Genomic DNA, 23551 nt, shown 5'->3' on the forward strand with positions numbered 1-23551 from the left:
AGGAGACGAGAGGACAGGGACGCCCGTCTACAGACCAGACACAGAGAGAGGAGACGAGAAGACAGGGACGCCCGTCTAAAAATCACACTATAGTCCTTTTCTTTTTTTATACTTTACAATATTTTTCAATGAACATGAGAAGAATTATACAAAAACAATCATTCCCTCCAATTTTTTGAATCACATCACAATATCAGTCCAAACAATCCCAATCAGATCTGTCCCTTATATTGTGCAGCCCTAGTTGCAGCTGACTCAAAGCAAGAAATGTCCCTGTGGAGATGTCCAATTTTAACATAGTAATCATTTTTAATAAAATCTGAACTTTCTGTGTTGATCGGGTTCTTATTTGACCCTGTTCCAGTCTAATAATAATACTTGCTGTGCATGGTTGTTCTAACTTTATTAAGAATCAGTGTATCTGTATGGACATGTGACACTCAAGAACTAACTGCCTGTATATGTGTGTTGTTGTGTGTATTTGTGTGTATTTGTGTGTATTTGTGTGTGTGTTTTTGCAACCTCTCCTGGTCATACGTCGTTGTTGGTCTTCCTTGTCATGCCTCCATAGTCAAAGGCCAAGGTATGTGCTGACACTGGCCTAATATCTGACCTTTATATCTTCAGCACTGCTGTTATATTTTTACTTTTATACTTTTTTTATCAGTTTTGTTGGATTGTAGTTTGTACTGACCTTTATGGTACTCAATGATCCCTGTGGGTGTCCAAAACCTTGGTTTAAGATTGAATACCTGCCAAACTAATAGCATGACCATCAGCCTCAGCTGTCCTTCAAGCTTACTGCTAAGCTAATAAGCAAATGTTAGCATGCTAACATTATAACACGCTAAACTAAAATGGTGTCCATCACAGGCGATGTGTTATTAAATAATGGGACGGACCCAGTTGGGTTTGTCCTCCCGAGACAAGCAAGCCACCCAATGAATGACTCCCCCCCCAGCACCCCCACTCCAGAACAGTGGCTCGCATAAGTTCACACTCCATTGCTAAAATTGATAAAAAAGAAGAAGAAAAAATCTTATACCTACATCTTATAGTATCCTGATCCATGAAATAATTGGCCTTTAATAATAAATGTGTCTGCCTCTATAGGAATTTAACATGGGGGGTGTATACTTATGCCCCCTGTATTTTAACATAGGGGGGTGTATACTTATGCCCCTGTATTTTAACATAGGGGGGTGTATACTTATGCCCCTGTATTTTAACATAGGGGGGTGTATGCTTATGCCCCCTGTATTTTAACATGGGGGGTGTATACTTATGCCCCTGTATTTTTACATAGGGGGTGTATACTTATGCCCCTGTATTTTAACATAGGGGGTGTATACTTAGGCCCCCTGTATTTTAAGGAAAAACATGTATTTATTTACAATTCATTATTTATTCACAAAGAAAATTGGTGTCCTTAAAAGGTTGGAATATACTACTTTTTTTTAATTAAGGCATTTAGATCAATTTCCAAAAGAAGTTTTGTTATTCCTCTTTTTAATCAACTTTTGTCATGGGTGTGTAAACTTATGCAAGCCACTGTATATAGTTTCTAGAATATAAAAGATGCAAGAAAAAACAGACAGAACATCGCAATACTTACAAATCTGTCTGCTACTTCCGCAACAGGGACAGCGCCATGGATTTACCAATACACAGATAGGCTACTAATGTTTTCATGCTTGGGCCATTGATTCTAGATCCACAACGTTCCACTTCCGGGATTGCTCCGTTTCTGCCTGAAATTCTTCCTGATGTCCTTGATTTTTGGCCAGATATCCGTCCGCTTCCTTTGTGTTGGCGTTCTAACCTCTGGTGGATTTCTGAGGACTATGGTTACCTGGTCCTCAGATCTCTGCAGGGTAAATCCAGACAGCTAGCTAGACTATCTGTCCAATCTGAGGACTATGGTTACCTGGTCCTCAGGTCTCTGCAGGGTAAATCCAGACAGCTAGCTAGACTATCTGTCCAATCTGAGGACTATGGTTACCTGGTCCTCAGGTCTCTGCAGGGTCAATCCTGACAGCCAGCTAGACTATCTTGGTTGGTCTTAAAACAACACTAATGCAAACACATATCTTGTTTTACTAGTAACATTTCAAAGTCAATTTGACTGTTTTGAGTCCATTCATTTCACAATTTTTCCTCATTAAATTCATAAAAGTCATGAGCTCCAGCGTAGAAAAACAAAAGAACTCTTGTCCATATCAACTGATTTTGACAGTTTTCCTATAAACATTTTGCCCTGTTTGTGGAATATAAATAGTGTATTTTTCCTGTATTAATGTCCAACCCGCTATTGTCATAAGCACTGAGCTTCTCTGGCTTCAACATGGTTCTTCTTCTGTGCTCCAGTTCCGACAGGTCCTTCACCCCCACTCACCACAGCTATTACTCCCCCAAACATGAAGGCATGATGGAAGAGATGCTCGCCAGTCAACAGGTAAAGTACCTGCTCAATGTACTGTAGTTAAGCAGCGCATTGATGTACTCGGGTATTTTAGCTTTGTGTTTTGCGACATTTATCTGACTGGGATAGTTCCCAGTTAATCTGAAGATTAAGATTTTGTATGTAAGATAGTGCATAGGGGCCACGCTACGTAATTATTTAGATTGGCTTAGCCGACATATCTATATATACACACTACCGGTCAAAAGTATGATGGGGTCACTTGCTGTTGATGGTAATAGTCAATTGTATTTCCCCTTAAAAATGCTATACAATATACGTTTTGTGATAATAAGGAGGCGTGGTTTGCGTCAGAGGCTGTGTATTTTTACAGTATATGAGTCACAAAGCAGTGATATAACCAAAAGATATATCCTGGGGAAACAAAAAAAAACACTAATACATGATAAATAGTTTGAAATGTGACTAAAAGAGACAATTATGTTTTTGTAAATAACAATTATTTCTGAGACAATTAATTGTATGGTAACATTTGGAATTGTTTAAGCTCTACACAGTAAATATATGTTTATATATTTGGAGTTTGTGATGCTACATTCCACCATTTGTGGTGTATATCTGATAAGAGGTCGGTTGTTGGATTCCAGCTTTCGTCACTAGCCGTAGAGAACGAGAGGGATTCGTATCGCCTGAGTTGGGGAACAGAGAACCTGGACAACGTGGCGTTATCCTCCAGCCCCATTCACTCCGGGTAGGTACAATAGTCCACTCTGGCTGGGTCTCGAACCGCCAACTCACACACTTCAAACACTTAGTCTTAAGTATGTAGTGTTAACGTAAAAAGTCAGCGCACTGAAAGTCCCCCTAAATGACCCCAATGTGGAACGATGGACCCCACTCGCACTAAATGGGCGCCATCTTGACAAAGAAGCAGAAGGGAAGGGACCCGGGACGTCGGCAAGTTTATATTGCATGCTCCATGCCTTTGGAAAAAACACGTCACATGGGTCTGGCCCCTCCCAAATTTCAAATCCGACCATAACGGCAAAAACAATTCAGCAATACGTGTTTCTGAAAACATTTGAAGCGAGAAACAAGCCATAGAGCTGTTGAATCTGTCGGTTTCTTTTGACCGACAAAGGTCACTTTAAAATATTTTCAGATTTTGAGAAGCCCATATTTTTGTCTTTAATCCTCTCTTGATCCGACAGTTGGATTTTAAGCGGTTTTATTAAGGAAATAGCACCATAAATACTTTTTTTTTTAGATAGACATTTTATGTAATGCTGCCAGTCCCATTTAAAAAAACAATGTGAATTCATAGAGCTTGGCTCTAAATTGTGTATTATTTTTGTATATTTCCCATCTTTATGGCTTGTAAAATGTACAAATACATACAGTATGTGTTGTTTTTTTCCATGTGATTTCTGTTAGCGGGTTTCCACACTTTAATTGAGAAGTTCATCCCAGACCAGACTTGCCGAGGTGTGATTCCTGTTAAATATGGCCATGGTTTTTACAAATATATCTTCTTGATATGTGTATTCCATTCTATTCTATTCTATGTCTGGAGTGAAAAATATATCCAAACACAATAGTTAAAGACAGAGGTCAAAAGTTTGAGAAATAAAACAATTTGCTTTGTTTCTGAGAGTTTTTCGTTTTCAACTTCAAATGGACACCTACCAACTCTGTAATTCAGATTGCATTTTGTCTTTGTGTAATCTGGACACACATACAATTGCAAAAATTCACAATTTGCGGTTACATGCCGAAACCGTTTCTTGTTGAAATAAAGTGAGGTTGCCAGATTTGATAGTGCCTGTAAAAAGACCTGAAAAACCCATAGTAACCAACCATATCTGGCAACCTGACTATAGCCATACGCTGCAGTGAACTACAAAAACAGCATGTAACTCTCCCTGAAAGCCCAAATTATCATTTGGACATGTGTTTTGTTCAGAGACATATAATGGACCGATATTAATGTGTTAATTATTTAACTTTAGAGGCGTTGGTAGGTGTATTTCTGAACTTTACACAGAGCCAGGATAGCTGTTTCCTCGTGCTTCCAGTCGTTATGCTAAGCTAGGCTAACTTTGTCCGGACTACAGCTCTGTAGACAAGACACGACGTGTTAAACTCTTCTGATACATAACATATTTCTGCAATTAAATTATAGTATAAATTGTAATTCTGTGGTTTTTGCTGAACATATTTGGTAAAAGTGCTGTGAATACTGATTTAAATCCCAACTACCCTTTCACTGTACTACACAGGCAGAGCTGAAATTAAAGTTATCGTGACAGTGCTTGTTTAATGGTTTCGATTGTAGTCTTTTCCTCACGCTGACGGTCTCATGTTTTCTCTCTGGGTTTTTCTGAGCTGTAACTGCTTGTCTTTTGATTCCTTTCTGTCTGATGTGGTTGTTTTTAGCCATTCCTCTCCGTGCCCTGATCATGGAGACCACAGCAGGTGACCTTCTGCACCTTGGTTCAATCATTCCTCGTCCTCCTCATGTTCATCTTGCTCTTCCTCCCCTCACAGTGTGCTCTCCTGGTGGAGAGGTGTTTGTGTCGCTGTCCTCAACAGCCATTGCCTCATAGACCTTGTGTCAAATCATTTAAATCAGGCTTAAATTGGGAAAATATAACACCTAGTTCCACATGCTGAGCCCCAGATTGGATATCTCCACATGGACCGGTTATGTGTTACATAAAGTTGGAGAAAACAAACCTCAAATGATGGATACATGGGCAAACAGAGGTGGTGAAAGTTGAGGACAGGTTTGTTTATGTCATACAATGTCTTGTTAATTGTGCGTTTCCACTAACATACCCACCAACTTATGAAATATTTTGGCATAAGATTAGTATTTCTGTACATAAAATATGCCCAGGGTACCCCCAGGGTTCTTCAAGCAAATTTAAAGCTATAGTGCGTTGTTTCTTCCGCCCCCATGAGGAATTCTAAGGAATGACAACTACACTGCCGGCACGACGCAAGCCTTCCGTGATGTAACCCTCATGTTGTCCTCAGGTCAATTTTCACCCGTTTTCAGATGTTTCTGAAAAATGTCGGAAAAAGCGATGAAACGCATCACTCAAGCTTTGAATGCATTTTGTAAACATAGCCATACTAAGAAATCCAGAGAGAGTTGTGTGGAGCTGATAGTCTTAATTTGCACTGTTTTATTCAGAGAGCGCCATCTAGTGGGCTCCGAAAATAAAGACACTGCTTCACAAAGCTTCATTTGGCCATCACTACTAAACAGTACCTGTTCTGTTGTATAAATCCACGTTACACCAAACAGAGTCAAGGGTAAAGTTCCAATAATGCCTTATTTTTTATACATTTTAAATGTTTAAGACCCCATGGGTACCCAGTATATCATATTCAGGAACATTTCCTTGAATCTCTTTGAGCAACAATAATGGTTTGATTGAAATACTGTCAATCAGAAAAGCTTTATTCAATTCAATTCATTTTAAAGAGTGAAATCATTATGGAATTTATCTCTAGGACCCTTTACAGGCAGAGTAGGTCTAGACCACCCTCTATCATTTACAGAGAGCCAACAATTAGGAAGGTTTCGGCAGTCCAGGGCAGAAATCCTTGTCTTTTTACAATTTGCTGCAGGAGTTTCTGAATTTTATAACATGTTTTTATGTCTCTGTGTGTTTGTTAAAAACTGTGTTGTGTGCTTCACTGAAGCCAAGGCGAGGTCACATTAGAGCTGGATCATGATCACACAATCGTCACACCCATCCCCCCCACTCATTGAGATGTGTGATCCATGTGCATACTGTATTTGCCACTTTGCATGAGGAGTGGGGTCAAAGAGTCTCAAGCTATGAAGTCTAAATGCAACTTGACAAGACGTATAGAGATGGAGCTGTTCATTTTGGTGACCACTCAATGTTAAGAAAATAGACACCAAAGTCAGCCAAATGGATCCAGTAGATCATTTCTTACAGAATTTCAGACAGAATTGATACATAATCTGTTAATTTATGGTCCTTTCAGCCCTAAAGCACTTTAAAGTTTTCTAACTATATAACTTTTAAAAGAATAGTTCACTCTTTAGCTTTTTTCCATTGTTCTGTAATTGCCACCTCTGGCCACAGTGGCTGCTGTTTTCAACTTTAGAACTTTTTGCTGATGAAGATGGCATTAAATGGTCCAAAGCTCCAAAAGAAGCAAATAAGTGGACCTAAAAGGGTTGTCAAAAATGAGTCTTTAAGCTCAAACTTTGAGTCCATTGTACTTAACAATGTGTACATTTTCCAATTTTCTACTACGGGCAACTACAAGTTGTCGTTGATCTCCTTTTGAGAGTAGTACTCCTAGTATTAGCACTTGGGCAAACAATTGAACCAGTACCTTTGGTGTCTATATTCTTTTGTCACTTAATGGGATCAATGAGAAATGTCTTTAATTTGCGGAAACATCTCCTGTTCCACCCAAGCTTCCTGGTCAGCTTCATGGTGGACGCCAGGGGCGGAGCCATGCGTGGTTGCCGGCACAACGGCCTCCGCATCATCATCCCGCCCAGGAAGTGCAGCGCGCCCACGCGGGTGACGTGCCGGCTGGTGAAGAGGCACCGTCTGGCCACCATGCCCCCGATGGTTGAGGGCGAGGGCCTGGCCAGCAGGATCATCGAGGTGGGGCCCTCTGGAGCCCAGTTCCTCGGGTAAGCCACAGCAATGAGTGATGGATGTAACGAATTCCTTAGAAGATACATGTACAGGAGTAAGAGAGGTAGCAGATAGGTGTAAAATATTAAAGATGCAGAAAACAGCTGGACAGATGTATCATTGTTGTATGATTGCCTTTTCTTTTAAAATGTGTACACATTCCTAGCAGGTTTGGACAGTCTATTCCAACAACCTTTGAAGTCAGTTTAATATCTATTTTAGATGCATCTCTAGTGCAAGATTGAAGATATGTCGATGTGAAGAGCACAATCATAAGTAAAGCAGGACAAAGAGGACTGTAGTACACTATCTCTACGTCCAGGTTATTGACTGATTTGTCTCCCTTTTCATGAGAATCTTACAACTTGCTGCCCTTTTTTTCAGATTAATTTAACCTCTGCCGCTGCATTACTAAAACCGTTGCTGTATCTGCTCTTGCTTTCTCCCAGCACTAGCAAAATGTCAATCTTTGCTCTTCAGCATGCCCTGTTTTCTTTCATAACAGCTGTAGTCAGACTCTTTTTAACCTTATCCCTAACCCTTAATGAAAAAAGCTTTCGTGTTAACCCCCCCGCTCCAGCATATTGCACCATGATTGGTTTGATATGTGGCCTCAAATAGTGCCCTCTGCTGGTAATGTTTAAAATAATATTGTATAAAGCATTCCTACAATAGTTACAACTATATATCTATAATTAAAGTTAACATGTTACTCGATTTTTGTTCTTTAATTACACATCTAGTTATCCGTTAACTATCCACTGCTGAAATGACATACAATACTGAAATATGTTGTTGTTATTATGTATGAGTGAATATTTTTTTAAAATGTGTAGTATCTACACATTTTAAAATATTCACTCATATTCACATTCACTCTGCCGTGCAACCTGACTCACTCTATCTTAAGATGATTGGTCCCATTATGACTGTAAAATATCACTTTTTGTTTGTCATTTGACGTGAAATTGGTAACATTGGAAACATTTCTTACAGCTTATTTATACTGCAAAAATGTATTTGCTTGCCCATACAAACATATAAGTAAATATGGAGACCCGTGGTGTTCAAAGTCATTCAAATATAATTGTCATAAAATATGAAATGTGAAATAATCCAACACATTTTTACATTTTAGTTCATTATATGCTAGTATAACAAACAATATCAGAATCTGCAATAATTGCACATTTAACTTTTTTTTTTATTTGATTCCGGCAGTTTTTATTTAAATACATTTAAAAAATGTAAATGTCTTTCATTTCCTTTGTTTTTCAACCCCATTGGCTGGTTGCGTATTCAGGCTTAAGTAATAACCAATCCCCTTCCAGCAACCGCCCTGTCTGTCTTGATTGACAGACAAAGACTTTGTGATGAAAAGTGGAATTATGAAATAAATCCACCATTGGAAAACATTGCATTGTGGATGAAAAACAGATGTTGGGAAAACTTTTTTGAAATATTATAACATTATTTGTTCTAGGTATTCAGCATCAAGCAACGCTAGATTTTTTTACCGGGCTCGGCGGGACTTCAGGGGGACAAAGACGTATGTAAAGTAAAAAAGACAAGTTTTTAGCCCTCTGAGCTAATAGAATTGTGTAATAAAATATAAATACAAAGGCGCCCCACTCTGAACCAGCTTGAACCAAGTTACTTAAACTCGCTTCGACCCTTCACAATAAAAGCACATCTTAAATTAATTTAGAGCATTTCACTAAGAAGCAACACAATAAAATAGCTTACACTCCAATAACAACACACTAAAAGCCAGTACATTGCCATGAGCTGTACATTGACCACTTCTAAGCAGAAAATAACGTTATCTCGAAACCTGACCGTGCAAGGCCTCTCTCACTCAGACTCACCCTGGGTCCGGTTCCACAGCTGCATGTACCGTCACAGACATCTCCACCCAGAGGCCAGACGACTTGATTTTTCAAAGTCAAAGGACTTGCATGGGTCTCCCTGAAGAGAAATTAATTTTGGACATTGAGTAACTTACTTTGCTGCAAGAGTTACAGACACAACGACAAGCACAGGGTTAAAAACAATTAAAAGACAAATGTACAGTTGACATATGGGCTACTCAAGGGCCTGTTCAAATTGCAATTTTACGATTTTCTATACTTAATAAGATAAAAGCCCTGTGAGGAGCATGAAAGTGACGATTTACATGTGCGACTTACAACAGACAACCCTAAAAAAATGTACAATTTCACAATCTTTTTTCACTCTTCATTTCGAAGACTTTTGGTCTCCATAGCCATGTAGCTGAAAATTCCCACACTGTTAATATTCTCATTCAACTCTCATTCAATTCTCAGTCTCCAAGGTTTTAATTTTGCACCCGACAAAAAAACTGTGTGTGCTCTTTCTTCCTCACTGCTGCATATGGACACACAGTAAACTCCACCTCCCTACCGCCCCTCCACCTCTTAATGAGGGAGAGAGTTTGGTTAGCAGAATCCTCCAGCTCGGCCCGCCGGGGACAAAATTCCTTGGGTAGGGTGGAAAAAATGCTTTTGCATATGAAACAATCCATGGATGCCGGTCTTAGTGTTTTATTTGACAAACCTTCCCTTTTGATGTTATTTTGTCCATAGGGTGTTGTGTTGTTGTGCTTGCGCTGGTCTCGTGTAGCCCACCTCATCTAGTACTTAAACCTCTAGACCTCCCATTGCTGTCACAATACTTTGCTGTTTTCTTATTTATTTAATCCCTCTCTTCTGCTTAGCCTTTTCCATTTGTGTGTTGGTTTTCTTGCTCCCTGATTTCATAATGAATGTGTTAGACGATTTAGTTTTTTCATTTTTGTGTGAAATTTCCATGGTTGTATGGCCTGTGTGTAGCGAGGGAACCAGGTGAAATTTGGTTTCTTTCTTACTGACATGTACTGTTAATATTAAATTGATTGACATGCTTATTTCCCAAAATAGGGGTGTAAATCACAGACATGTATGCTTATAATTTTTGGCCAATTTCCTTACTATTATTTGAGCTTTTAGCAGGATGATTACAATCCTAAAAGCCAACCACAACGCTTAAAGGTGTTCAAATTTAAGCCAACATTGAAAAAAAAGAAAATTATGTCAAAGGACACAATTACATGTTTTCTTTTTTTGAAATAGTAATGTAGTGTTTGATGTCAAACATGGCAACAACAGTAATAAATATGGTCATCTGCTGTCAGGCCAAAGAACCCTCAAAATATCACATAAAAAAAATATCAGCAGTTAAGTTTTATAGCTGTGTTCATTCAATGTGGATTGTCATGTAGCATGCTTCTTATATATATGTGTTGTAGCTAGATTGATGTTATATTGTATGTCAGGTAAGTATTAAAACAGCTGTTCAGTTCTTAAATATTAATTATAGTCACATCTACAAGAACATTTAATACTTATGGCCAAATGTTATTCTTCCTCTGAAGGACTAACATGTAGCTCTGACCAATCGGTTTCAAGGCTATTGGCATGATGGATCCAAGTATCTCTGGCAGTCATCATCATGGAGAGGGTTAGGGAGAGCCGGCCTCCCATGGAGGTGCCCCGAGCAGTTGGGGGGCAAGTCTAGGAGGCAAACTGGCACCTCCCAAGCTACCAGTCCACTGTACTTGGACACTATGGGGACTTGACCGGCGAACCAACAGTTCCCAAGCCAAATCCCCATGGACTGAGCATCTGCCCCGCTAAAGAACAACATATATGTATAATTAAATTCATTCATTTTTAAGTACTGTCCATCGGAAAAGTTTAATTCAATTCAATGCAATTTTATAACAGAAGTTATCTCAGACTAGATTAGGTCTAGACCACACTCTAGTTAGAGAGACCCAACAATTTGACCAAGAGCATGAATTCTGAAATTTCTTTTACATAAGAAGACGTAAAGTCGACACTGGATAATGGCCTTGACCAATTATGAAAACTCTGCCAGTTCCACACATACATGCCCAAAGGCATGTCTACACACACTCTCATCACCCATGACATTCTGTAGTTACTCACACTATCTTGCCTCTACCCCTTCAGTCCTGTTATTGTGGAGATCCCACACTTTGCCGCCCTGAGGGGAAAAGAGAGGGAGCTGGTGATTCTGAGGAGTGAGGGGGGAGAGAGCTGGAAGGAGCATCACTGTGAACACACCCAAGAAGAACTCAACCAGATACTCAACGGCATGGACGAGGGTCAGTTTTTGATGGTGTACCAGTAGACTGGACCATAGCTTTGAAAAAGCAGATGTAAAAAGTATACATTTATCCATGACTGTTCCTGACACAAGTCCCTATCTACCTTCTTCTTCCAGAGCTGGACACGCCAGAGGAGCTGGAGAGGAAGCGCATTTGCCGTATCATCACTAGAGATTTCCCACAATACTTTGCAGTAGTGTCCCGCATCAAGCAAGACAGTAATCTGATTGGTCCTGAAGGAGGCATCCTGAGCAGCACTGTTGTGCCTCAAGTGCAGGCGGTTTTTCCTGAGGGGGCCCTCACCAAGAGGATAAGGGTTGGACTGCAGGTAATTGGCAAAAGCATCGGTATTTTCTATCACTGTTGTGGTACTTGAGATCGGTCTTGGTCTAAAGCCTGGTCTTAAGACCAATATTTGAAGGTCCTGGTCAACACCTCAAAATCAACATCGCATTTTTACTCTGTCTTGTCTCTGTTAAAGACAACTCTGGAACTTTAGTTCAAGGCTGATCAAGAGCACAACTCATATCTAATTAGAAATGTGTAACCATAAAACCCCTTCTCCCCGCCCCAGTTACACACACTCCAAAGAAAGTGAATGCGGGATACAAATCTGGTCTTGTTCTCGACTCTGTCCCGTTCTGCCTTGGTCTTGATCTTGACGCAGTCTCAACCCCTCAAAGTCATGGTGTCAATACACTCTAGTCTTGGTGATGACTTAGTCTTAGTTTAGGTAGTCTCGACTGCAACACTGTTGTCAATGGTACCCTTAGATATTGTACATTTACTTGTTTTGGTGTATTTCTCTTATCATAGCATAGCATAAAAACTTACATGTTAAACCCCTCCAACATCCAAAAAGTAGGTTTCCTTTGGCAAAGGTTGAACCATTACTGGATCTTACTTTATGAAACTCATAGGATCAAGCTATCACTAAACCTCTGGGAAACAAGAATGTCCATTCCAAAATGTACGTCAGCTGATCTAACATTTGTTTAGAGATTTGAATCTAAATCAGAAACTTGCTGGTGGTTCCAGATGAAGACCGCTGTCTGTTTATTGACGAGAAAAAGTAAGGTTGTCGTATACTTTGTCTACTCACCCAGGCCCAACCAGTGAGTGTGGATGTAGCAAGGAATATCCTGGGGAACAAGGCCACCTTCAGCCCCATTGTCACCCTGGAGCCCCGCAGAAGGAAGTTCCACAAACCCATCACCATGACCATCCCTGTCCCAAAGAGCAACTCAGACCTAGTCCACAATGGCTTCGGAGTGGACACTCCCACCCTACGACTGCTCTGTAGTATCACCGGTTAGAGAACACGCGCAAATACACACACAAAGCTGTGTATAGACCTATCAGACACAGGGTCACTTTTTAATATATCAATCTTGTGTTTGTGTTCATGGACAGGCGGAACAACGCCTGCTCAATGGGAGGACATAACAGGAACCACTCCATTAACATTCATCAATGACTGTGTCTCCTTTACTACCAATGTGTCTGCAAGGTGAGTATTTGAGTGCAAAAAGTATTTGTTGTAGCAAAACTAAATGTATTACTGACTTAGACCCTGCTGAAGCAAACAAAGACCTTACATCCCTGCTTCTTTCCAATCTCCTTTCTAGATTCTGGCTGATAGACTGTCGACAAGTCCAGGAATCTGTCAATTTCTCCACTCAGGTGTACCGCGAAATCATCTGCGTCCCTTACATGGCCAAGTTTGTCATCTTTGCCAAGACCCACGATCCCATTGAAGCCCGACTACGGTGCTTCTGTATGACAGACGACAAGATTGACAAAACCCTGGAGCAGCAGGAGAACTTCTCTGAGGTGGCCCGCAGCCGAGATGTTGAGGTGAGAAAAGGGAGTGGGGGAGGAATGCCTTACCAACTGCAGCTGATGGCAGGTGTAGCTCACGTCACTTTAAAAGCCTACCAGCTCAGTTTAGTTCAGTTCGGTTTATTTTATGAAAAGGGACAGTACAAATTAATAAAACACATGATTTCCCATGGGTTAAAAAAGCCAGAATTAGCCAAAAGGCAATTTTTTCATTTGGTACCAGCTAAAGGCGTAGGATTGTGTTTTTGCTTAGCCTTGAATACATTGAACTGCAATATGAAATGAGACAAAATGGGGAGGAAAATGATATGACGGTTCTTGTGAGTCGTAAGTCAATCAAAAGATCCTGTCAAAGATTACACAAAAAGGTTTCTGCAGGTTTGGTACTTTCAGACAGGGAGCCAAGACTTTCCACAGAGTGGAGATTAACTTAGGGAAGGACCAAATGATTTGTTTTAATTTAACTAGGTGATATAAGTTGATGCAAGTTGCCTTCCTCACTGGTTTTTACCAGGACATAGATATGGGTGTCATCTACATAACACTGGTAGTTTGGGGATAGTTGTTATAGAGGAGGCATTTTCACTCTGAACAAAAGGGGGCCCACGATGAACCCTTGGGGAACACCACAGATCAGTTTGTACCAGAATGGGGGCACTTCAGACCAGTAATACAAAAGTGCTCTTTAAAAATGTGATTTTAATCAATGTAAGACAGTATCGTACACATTTTTCACTAAAACTGCATGATCAGCAGCATCAAATGCTAGACTAATGTGGATTTTCTTTTGGCTTTAATGGCTATTCTATTTATCCATGTTCAATGGTCAAGGCTCGGTTTCTTGAGAAATATATCCACTACTGCATGGAAGAGTTAAAGTGAAACACAATGGATTAACAAAAAAAGGAATTGTCAGTTGAGTGTTTGATTGGATGGATGTTGTTATTCAGTATTTTTGCTCATCTGCCTGTTGCTATATTTTTCAGGTCCTGGAAGGCAAACCTATCTATGCAGATTGCTTTGGAAACCTTGTTCCGCTCACCAAAAGTGGCCAGCACAATCTCTTCAGCTTCTTTGCCTTTAAGGAGAACAGACTAGCAATTTTCATCAAAGTAAGCACTATTTCTTATTTGAAACCAAGAAACAACCTCCAGAGATTTTACGCAAGCATCAACAATAATTCATCACATTGTTCTTATCACATAGAACAATCTAATCCAACATGATTTTGCCTAATGAAGAGTAAACTGACAAATGCTGAACTGTTTGGCTGTTGCAGATCAGAGACAACACTCAGGAGCCCTGTGGCCGTCTGTCCTTTATGAAAGAACCCAGAAACTACAGGTCACTCACCCAAAATGCCATATGCAACCTTAACATCACCCTCCCATCATACAGCAAGGTAAGGTCGCTACACTGTTGCTTATCTCAACTGAAGATGCTTTATGTCGTATAGCTTCTTAGGTCATGAAAATCAATTTAACAATTCTAATTGTTTGTAATCTTGAGCCTAGTTTCCCTATATCACCTACCACAATTAGTTATATTGGATGTTACACCATCAATTCAATTCAATTTTATTCATAAAAGAGCAGGTCTAGATCGTACTCTGTGATGTTATCTACAGAAACCCAGCAATTCCCACCAAGAGCAAGCACTAGGCGACAGAGGAAAGGTAAAACTTCCTTTTAAGAGGCAGAAACCTTAAGCAGAACCATGGATCACGGTGGGGGGGCATCTGCCTTGACCGGTTGGGGGTGAGAGAGAGAGAGACAGACAGACAGACAGAGACAGAGAAGAGACAGACCGTGAAGAGAAGAGAGAGAGAGACATGGAGAATTGTAGCAGAGGGTGTGGAGCAGGAACATGGAGGCAGCAGATGACTCCAAACACAGATCCAGACTCCACAGATCCAGAAACACCTGCCTGAAGCAATAGGAGGAAGAGGGGAGGGGCGAGAGAGCACAAGACCATGGGGGCGAGAGAGCACAAGATTCTAGGAAATGGAAGAAGTCGAGTTAGTATCATGCATTAATGGGATGAGGTTGCATACACAAAGTACAACTTCAAATGTTTTTACTATAAATATATCAATACTTGACATCCCAAGTAGTCAACTGTGCTAATTCTATGAGCAGCCAACATTATTGCTTTAAAGTGTTGATAAAAATGCCTCTCAACCAAGTGGGATAATGTGAAGCTGTACTAGGCAACATTTCAGGCTGGTGGACATAATTAGTTCATAAGAAAATGAAATACAGCTGACTGAAAATCCCAGAAGTCGCGCAATGTGATGCTGATTCCCTAGGGATTCATGCTGATGTATGATTGATGATAAAAAGAATAATCTGTTTCTACACCCAACATATGCTTTAAACACAGCTTTAAAGACCACGCTAGCTTTCCTTGAAATCACACTGACTGGTTGTCTTCATTGCTGCAGTAACCATGCATTTCCCCCTGTCTTTTTTCCCCTTTTAATGTTTCTGTTTTCTGTCTGTACATCTTTCTGCTTCTCGCTGCTTCTTGCTCCCAAAAGGAGTCCGATTCAGACCAAGAGCAAGAGGAAGAGGTAAAAGCAGCCACGGCTTGCCCCCCTCGCTCTTCTACTAACTAGCTCTGCCGATCTATCCTGTCCACTGTCATGTCATCAGGACTAAATAAAGCATATGTAGTGAAATATGGTATTTAGGGGCGCCCGGATAGCTCAGTTGGTAGAGCGGGTGCCCATATATAGAGGTTTACTCCTCCTTCGCTGCATGTCATCGCCCCCTTCATGTCTTCTGCTGTCCTGTTGGAATAAAGACCTAAAAACGGCCAAAAATGAATCTTAAAAAACAATATATGATTTGTACATATATTTTTTTTATTGTAGTAGGTTAGATTGTGATTCATCATTCTGTAGTTCATTTTTGCTGTTGCGTTATGTGTCATTTTTATTATTTTCATTTAGTAGTTTTAGAATATTTGTGGATGAATCAAGACTAACTGTCATTTTCCATGTTTGTCTTTTCCAGACCAACAGAATGCCAGAGAAATGTAAGACATTTATTCCATTTTATTTTCCTCTATCACTTGTACTAAAATACTTGCTATGTATAATAATACTGCATTTCTTTATTAATCAAACTAATATGACTAAAACAATGATATTGAATGGGTAATAAGTCTAATGTAGATAAACAGCAAGCAGAGGAATAACCAGACTGACACAGCATAGCCCATAGTTATGTCATAGACCATATACATTATTTTAAAGTCCTTTAAGCTTCATGTATTTTTGTCATGTCACATAAACTCATTTGAATTTTTATGTTTCTCCTGAGGCTTAACTTCACTTTTTACTTTCCTTTTTTTCCGATACATGCCTGACTAAATTTCTTTCCCCTTCACAATTTGAGATTGGGCATTTGGAGAAAGAGTTAAACACTTCCATCGACGTATGTACATAAATATCAAATGCGTTCATCCTGTAGTGATGTTTATTCGACAATGGCCTTCTTTTTTGTGCTTGCTGAAGCAGTCCCAATGACATTTACGCAACTCAATGTAATTTGGCTAATGTTTTGGCATAAAAGTGCTTGCATTTTTTACTTCTCAGACCACAAGAGAGCTGGAACAAAGAATATACATTTGCATGGCATAGTCCACAATCAGACATCTACAAAATCACAAGATTCTGCATCTTTAACTATGATATTCTTCTTTCAAAGCAGAGATTTAAATGTACATTAAAATACAACTTTTAATGGCAAGCCACATTCTGTACTGGTTAGATCAATTAGAGACTCTTACCATATATCACAACAGCTTGGGGGTTGTACGATCTCTTGCAGTTAGTTAACTAATAAGAGCTTGCAGCTTGCAAATGAGATGAGAGGAGATGATTTGATTTGTCATTAGTGAAACACTTGGGCCTCCAGCTACTGATATTGTCACCCTCTTCCTAATAATACGTGCATAAGGGTTGCAGCCTCTCTTGTGCCATGCTGTGCCAAGGTGGTACTAGCACCTCTGGTTGTACAATTTCCCAAACAATAGTTGCTCGTTGATATGTGTGTTTGCACTCCAAGTTCCTGAAACTGGGTGCTAATGATTGTGCAAGCACCCAGTTCCAGGATATTAGAGGACAGAATATTAGTATTCCTCCAGTTGCAGTCTAGTGTTATAGTAAAGCAAGAAGTACGCAACCTCCTCGCCCACTCTGAATCCTTTCCCTTATACTCCCATTGCCTCGTTTATGAGCATTTAAATGAACTAATAATAAAACAACCCATGTTATACATGAAACATACTAAACACACATGGATGTCACATAACTTATTTTAAATCCGTTCATAGATTTTCAGAAGAAATTTATTTAGGTAATGTGTATTTAATGTAGATAATGGACAAAGAACTCACCACATTACTGAATTAAGACACATTAACAAGCATTTCTTTATCTTCTAATTGTAGAAAGTACCCTGAACTATCCACTCACTCCATTCAATCTTCACAACACCTTTCCATCCGCAATTCCCTTTGCTTTGCATGGAAATAACTTGCCTTACATACATGTGCATGTGTGTTCTTGTATGTCTGTATGCCTGTGTCTATGTACTGTCTTGTCAATGAGAGTTAATTTCTACTTTTGTTGGTGCGCTGATGTTTCCTAACAATACCATTCGTTAATGGTTTTGTGCACAAATTTTGCTTTTTCAGTTTTCATTTAAGTTACATTTCAAACATAATGCTGTTTGGAGGGCAAATGGAATTAAATACCAACCCTCCCTGCAAGATGTATTTAATCACTATTTCAGAGATCCTCCTTCCTCCTTAGATTATGAAAAAGTAAAGTATTTGCTTTGCCTAGAATGAAAAGCATGGCAAATCATATTTTATTTGGTATCACTGGCTTTCTTTGATCGACACAACTAGCAGTCTGAGCTGTTTTCATGCCATTTTGCCTGTTATCACGTTGACATTTGTCCTACATCTGAGCAATCTTGAGATGTCTTGATGTTTCTTTGTTTCCTTTGTTGTCCATTTTTCCATTGTACTTGTTGGTGTGTTGGTTTCCTGGTTTCACTCAAAGTTATTATCATATTTTATGTATTTTAGTTTTGTTCTATAGTTTCGTCCTGTGAGTGTGGGTGTGCTGAGTGTATAAGCAAGTTATTTCCTGCTCATATCCTTTTCCATTGGTATTATTTAGCCATTGCTTTACCACAGTTCCCCAGAGACATTATAAAGTATAGCCCTGATTCCTCTGATACCCTAATGTAGAACCCTTTGTGACTGTGTTGTCCTATGATCCCTGCAGTGTGCTCCAATCTTGTCCTGACCACATTCTCCAATGTCTGTCTCCTTTCATTTGAATTTTTGATTTTGTTTACTCCTTACTTGTTCTTCCTTATGGAAGATGAAGAGACACCGGCATCTGTCCTGAAATCAGACGTGATTCGAGAGCCAGACCTTCTATCCGACGTGTCAGAGATGAAACAAGATTTGATCAAAATGACTGCCATCTTGACTGCAGACTCCGTAGAGAAATCCCCTTCCTTAGGAAGGTGTGGTCTAGAGAAAGGGACTGAGGATGTGTCTGGAGAGCCATTAGAAATAATGGAGAAGGACTTAGAGAAAGTCAAAGAGGACCTAGAGAAAGTCAGTGAGATACTGAGGAGTGGCACGTTTGAGGGTCAGGCAGCCGAGGAGGCAGTAAAAGCAGCTAGAATGGCCGAGGAGTGGGTTCTTCTTTCAGACAGTGAAATACAGGAGGCCAAAAAGATGGCAGCCTTACAAACGCAAGAGCCTGTCTTACGTGAAAGTAGAGCTAACAGAGGAACCCCCAGACCTAAAGCAATAAAAGACAGTGGGGACCTTAAGGAATACCTCCTGGATGCACCAGTAGGCTCCAAAATAAAAGCTAAAAAAGAGCCAGCCGTACAAGAAAAATTCACTGATGTTGTACTACGCAAAAGTGCGAAACCATCTACTCAAACCAAAGGGCAGGACAAGACAGCTGCTGGTGATGTTAAAAAGCCAGTCAGAAGGAAGGGGAAAGACCAGGGGCGAGCAGAGGAATCAACAGAGTCAGGTGCTCTGCTAAGTGTGCCTGCAGCCGCTGCCCCAGCATCACCTGTATCTCCAGTGGTTGAAGAAACTCCCATTGGGTCAATTAAGGACAAAGTCAAAGCCTTACAACAAAAGGTAGAAGCAGAGCAAAAAAGCAAAAAGGTAACTGGAAGCAAACCTTCACAGTTGCCTGTTATGAGCAAACCCTCTCCAAAGGCCAAAGAAAGCCCTAAATCAAAACAGGGCCACCCTAAATCCCCCAAAGCTGAATCAGAAAAACTTGAAGAGACAATGTCAGTTAAAGAGCTGATGCAAGCATTCCAAACAGGGCAGGACCCTTCAAAGAGAAAGTGTGGCCTATTCGAGCTCAAAACATCCACTAAGCCAAGCTCAGAGAAACCCACAACATCAGAAACCATCCAGTCAAAATCAAAAGCCATAACCTCACGTGTCTCTCAAGAACGAGAATTATCTTTGGATTCCAAACCTCGCAAGAAAGAGACCACTGAGCCAGACAGAGCAAAAGAAATCAAGTCAGTTGCTGTTGCTCATTCAGAGCTAACTGAAACTGTAGACTTTGGTAATGGTGGCCTTGATGATAGCTCTGACAGCTCAAAACATGAGGGTGTGGCAGACTCACTAAGTGCCAGTTCTGGAGATGGAACTGCTCATCTGAGCTCTGAGGACAGTTACAAACACGAGGGTCTTGCCACTCCAGACATAAGCCCAGAGAGTGTGTGTCTTTCCCCCAAAACTGGACAACAGACCTCTACAACTTCGACAGCAACTGTCACAGCAGTCAAGAAAGAATGTAAAGACACAAAGTTTGGAGACTCTGGTGTAGGGACCACTGGTGACCAACTGTCTGCAGATTTGACTCTTCCTGTTTCTTCCAACGAGGCTGCAGATGACCACTCTACAAGTGAGTCCCTGTCTGTTAGGAGGGGCGAGTCTAAGCCAACTAAACCTCAAAAGCTTACAAAGAGAATTTCAGAGACTGTAGAAAGTTTTCTTAGCGATGATGAAAGCCCTGATCGTCGGCTAGTGTTGCCTTTAGTTGGTTCTCCAACCTCTAGATCCTCTTCTCAGCATCATGAATGTTTAGAGCTGGCTTTAAAACAAGACTCCGATGCTCTTAGCCCCTTAGCTGATGACTCCTTGACAATAAGCCACAGAGACTCTCTAGATGGTAGTCCTCTCATGGAAGAAAACTCCTCTCATAAGTCCCCAGATTCGATTGAACCTAGCCCAACCAAGGAATACCCCCCTCATGACTCCTTAGAGAGTAGCCCTGTAGAGGAAAATATACACCTATGCTTTCCCTCAAATCGATGTCCACCTAGTCAATCGTCTAGCCATCCAGAGCCCTCCAGAGCTACAGAATTCCCCCACGATGCTTTGCGTGGTAGGCTGCTTCGAGACCATGAGGCTAGTGCTGATGATGACAGTTGTGAGCAGACATCTCAGATGACAAGTTCGGGTAAGAGTCCCCTCTCCCCTGATACTCCTAGTTCTGAAGAGGTAAGTTATGAGGTAAACCCCCAACCCCTTGATCATACATTCCTCTCTGTTCCATCCACACCGGCTGTCATCCCTGAAGACCCAAAAGAAGAGGATACATCAGACAGCTATGAAGCTAAGAGAAAAATCACTCCAGAGGAGGAGATGTTTAAGATGGCAGCCAAAATAAAAACATTTGATGAGATGGAACAAGATGAGAGGAGCAAAAACAACTCGAGAAAAGATTTGTTTCCCTCAGCAGGTGCCAAAATAGGCGATGACAGCTATGAAACAATAGCGCCCACAAGTGAGAAGCTTGCGCAGAGTGAATGTGGGCTTAATAGACCCGCTGAAGATTCAAACTTAGCTCTATTTGTTGATCCCTATAATAAAGTACAACCTCCCTCTCCTTTTTCAGCAGGTTTGCATGACGGCTCACACAGCAATGAGGCCAAGAACACAACAAGAACACCAGCCACTGTCACTTCAGAGGGACCTCACTCTGTCTCAGACCAGCATCATTCAAAATCCAAACTTGAAACTGCAGAACCAAGAACCCTGTCATCTGTTAAGGCTGATGAAGACAACACCGCTAAAAAAACTGCTATAACATCAAACGCTGAAAATAGGACTGATGAGCAAAAGGAAGAGAGCTTAAGGAAGTCAAGAGACAGCAATGGAGATGATAAGGATGGCCAAGAGGCAGGTGTTAGCAGACTACAGACTGGTAGGGTAAAACAAGGTAACAATGTAACAGATGAAGTAAAAGGAGATCAACATGAGCATACAGAAGCTGGACTCGTACCTGTTGCCACAGGTCAAACAAAGGAAATGTTAAAACCGCAGGTCTGTGTATATGATGGCACAGAAGAGGATGATGAGGCTTTGGAACCTCCTAGAACTGAGTCAAAAGGTGTCACTGCAAGGGTAGACACTGACTCATGGTCTGCCATGCGGGAGGATGATGCTGCTTTTGCAGCTCGTGTCAAAGAAGAGGAACAGAAAATACTCAATCTGGTGGTGGGCCGACAGTCTCTGCAAGCAACTCCAGACACAACACCTGGTAGAACACCAACAGAAGAGAGCACTCCTACCAGTGAGCCCAACCCTTTTCTATTCCAAGAAGGGAAACTCTTTGAGATGACCCGAAGTGGTGCTATTGACATGACTAAGAGGAGCTATGAGGAAGAGGGGGGTGGTTTTGCCTTTTTCCAGATAGGTGAACAGCCTTTAGATGAGCCTCTTTTAGAAGAGGCCAGGCAAGAAGGTAGATCAGCAGCAGAACCTGAAGTTGGCCTCAATCTAACACTAGAGGTTGAGACTGAGGAGACTAAGAAATCAAAAGAAGCAAGTGATTCACAGCTTCAGTCCCCACTTGAGGGTGATCAGTCAACCTCCAAAGCTGATGCCTCCCAATCTAAAATCCCTAAAATAGGCATTTCCGCTTCAGCCAAATCTACAAAGAAAGATCAGACATCCCCTGAAGGTCTAGAGAATAAAACAGACAAACGTGAGAATGAAGGCTCCTTAGATTTAGACAAAAAGTCCTCTGACCAAATGATAACAACTGTACAGACAGCAGAAACTACAGTCACTAGATCAGTTTACTCTGAGCAGGGCCAAGAGTCCTCTGATTCATCTCCAGAAGAACCACAGTCAGTGATAGAAGCGCCCAAATCAACAGGCAAGTCTAAACAAAGTGCTTCTAGTAGTGTTAAAAAGACTCCACCCAAAACACAAGCTAAGTCTGCTCCACAAGGTCGGGGTAAATCCACAATTCCCTCTCCATCTCATGCAACCTCCTCCTCAACCACTCTTAAAAAAGAGGCCTCTTTCACTTCTGAATCTAAATCTAGAATTCCCATAAAGGCCAGGCCTGATTCTACTGTCAAACATGCGGAATCTACCCAAGACAAAAAACGTAAGGTCCCTGTAAAAAAGGATTCAAGGAGAAATTCTGAGACAGATGCAGGTCCCTCTGTGCAAATCAAAACCAAGACAACATCTTCCAAAGCCAAGAGCTTCTGTGAGGGGGAGTCTTCCAGGCCACCTCCTAAAAAAGAACAAAGGCGCCCATTGAGTGCTGAGTCAGCTAAATCTAAATGCTTCCAGTCGAGATTACCAGTCCGGGGCAAAAGTGGTCAGTCATCTAATGCGGTGACACCCACTAAAGAGAAAAGTGAGCCACACAAACAGTCCATTGAGTTCTTTGAAGAGATAAGCGATGAAGCAGCAAAACTTGTGGCAAGGCTGGCACAGGCAAAGACAGAGAAAGAACAAGAGGCTGTCGCCGCCAACTCGGATGATGAGAGCAGTCTCATTGATCCATCAGTCATAGAAAGAGAAACTGAGATGCAGTTCCCACCCTCAGGAGACGTCTTTCCCATTAGACCACTGTGGGACAACCCTGTTGAGACACAGATGCAGCGAATCCCAGATGATAAAGTCCAAAGTCAAGGTATCCCCCCAGTTTAAGGGACTATTCTCTTGTGCCTCATTAGTACACTGTAGCTGTAAAGATGCTGCCTCTCTGTCTCGTGTAGTTAAGTCCCATTGTAGCTGAAGAAACCATGTGGCTGTGTCGTTTGAGCTATGTTTGTGTTCGTTATGATGTCTCTCTATCCCTCTATGTGTGCTAACAATCTCAAGATTGACTTAAAGGCTTTATGGAACTTTTGAAAACAGCTTAGTGACTGATACTTTTTCCAACATTAAAAAGTAAACCATGTTTAAACAATCACATGTAATGTAATTTATTTTCTGACAATTGGAATTTATGTTTCTTAGTCATAGTGTTGCTTCAAGACCTATCACAACCATTGGTACAGGCATATTAAGTTC

General features: G+C 40.9%; 1 protein-coding gene across 34 annotated transcripts in view; it reads left to right on the forward strand.

Moving 5' to 3' along the window:
• The window catches only part of ank2b (ankyrin 2b, neuronal), a 188743-nt gene that overhangs the window by 146005 nt on the left and 19187 nt on the right, over positions 1 to 23551 (forward strand). For 14 of the 34 annotated variants that reach the window (XM_034856387.1, XM_034856386.1, XM_034856382.1 and 11 more), the window contains 16 exons: positions 572 to 583; positions 2368 to 2455; positions 3070 to 3173; positions 4859 to 4897; positions 6891 to 7115; positions 9526 to 9624; positions 11154 to 11308; positions 11428 to 11639; positions 12418 to 12622; positions 12725 to 12821; positions 12940 to 13168; positions 14140 to 14265; positions 14433 to 14555; positions 15693 to 15725; positions 16171 to 16192; positions 18558 to 23168. In XM_034856387.1, the coding sequence (XP_034712278.1) occupies positions 572 to 583; positions 2368 to 2455; positions 3070 to 3173; positions 4859 to 4897; positions 6891 to 7115; positions 9526 to 9624; positions 11154 to 11308; positions 11428 to 11639; positions 12418 to 12622; positions 12725 to 12821; positions 12940 to 13168; positions 14140 to 14265; positions 14433 to 14555; positions 15693 to 15725; positions 16171 to 16192; positions 18558 to 23168 (6380 nt within the window). The remainder of the gene's footprint in view (positions 1 to 571; positions 584 to 2367; positions 2456 to 3069; positions 3174 to 4858; positions 4898 to 6890; positions 7116 to 9525; positions 9625 to 11153; positions 11309 to 11427; positions 11640 to 12417; positions 12623 to 12724; positions 12822 to 12939; positions 13169 to 14139; positions 14266 to 14432; positions 14556 to 15692; positions 15726 to 16170; positions 16193 to 18557; positions 23169 to 23551) is intronic. The other 20 variants (XM_034856391.1, XM_034856404.1, XM_034856390.1 and 17 more) reach the window with 17 other exon arrangements.

Source organism: Etheostoma cragini, chromosome 19 (genome assembly GCF_013103735.1).
Source record: "Etheostoma cragini isolate CJK2018 chromosome 19, CSU_Ecrag_1.0, whole genome shotgun sequence".
NCBI lineage: Eukaryota > Metazoa > Chordata > Actinopteri > Perciformes > Percidae > Etheostoma > Etheostoma cragini.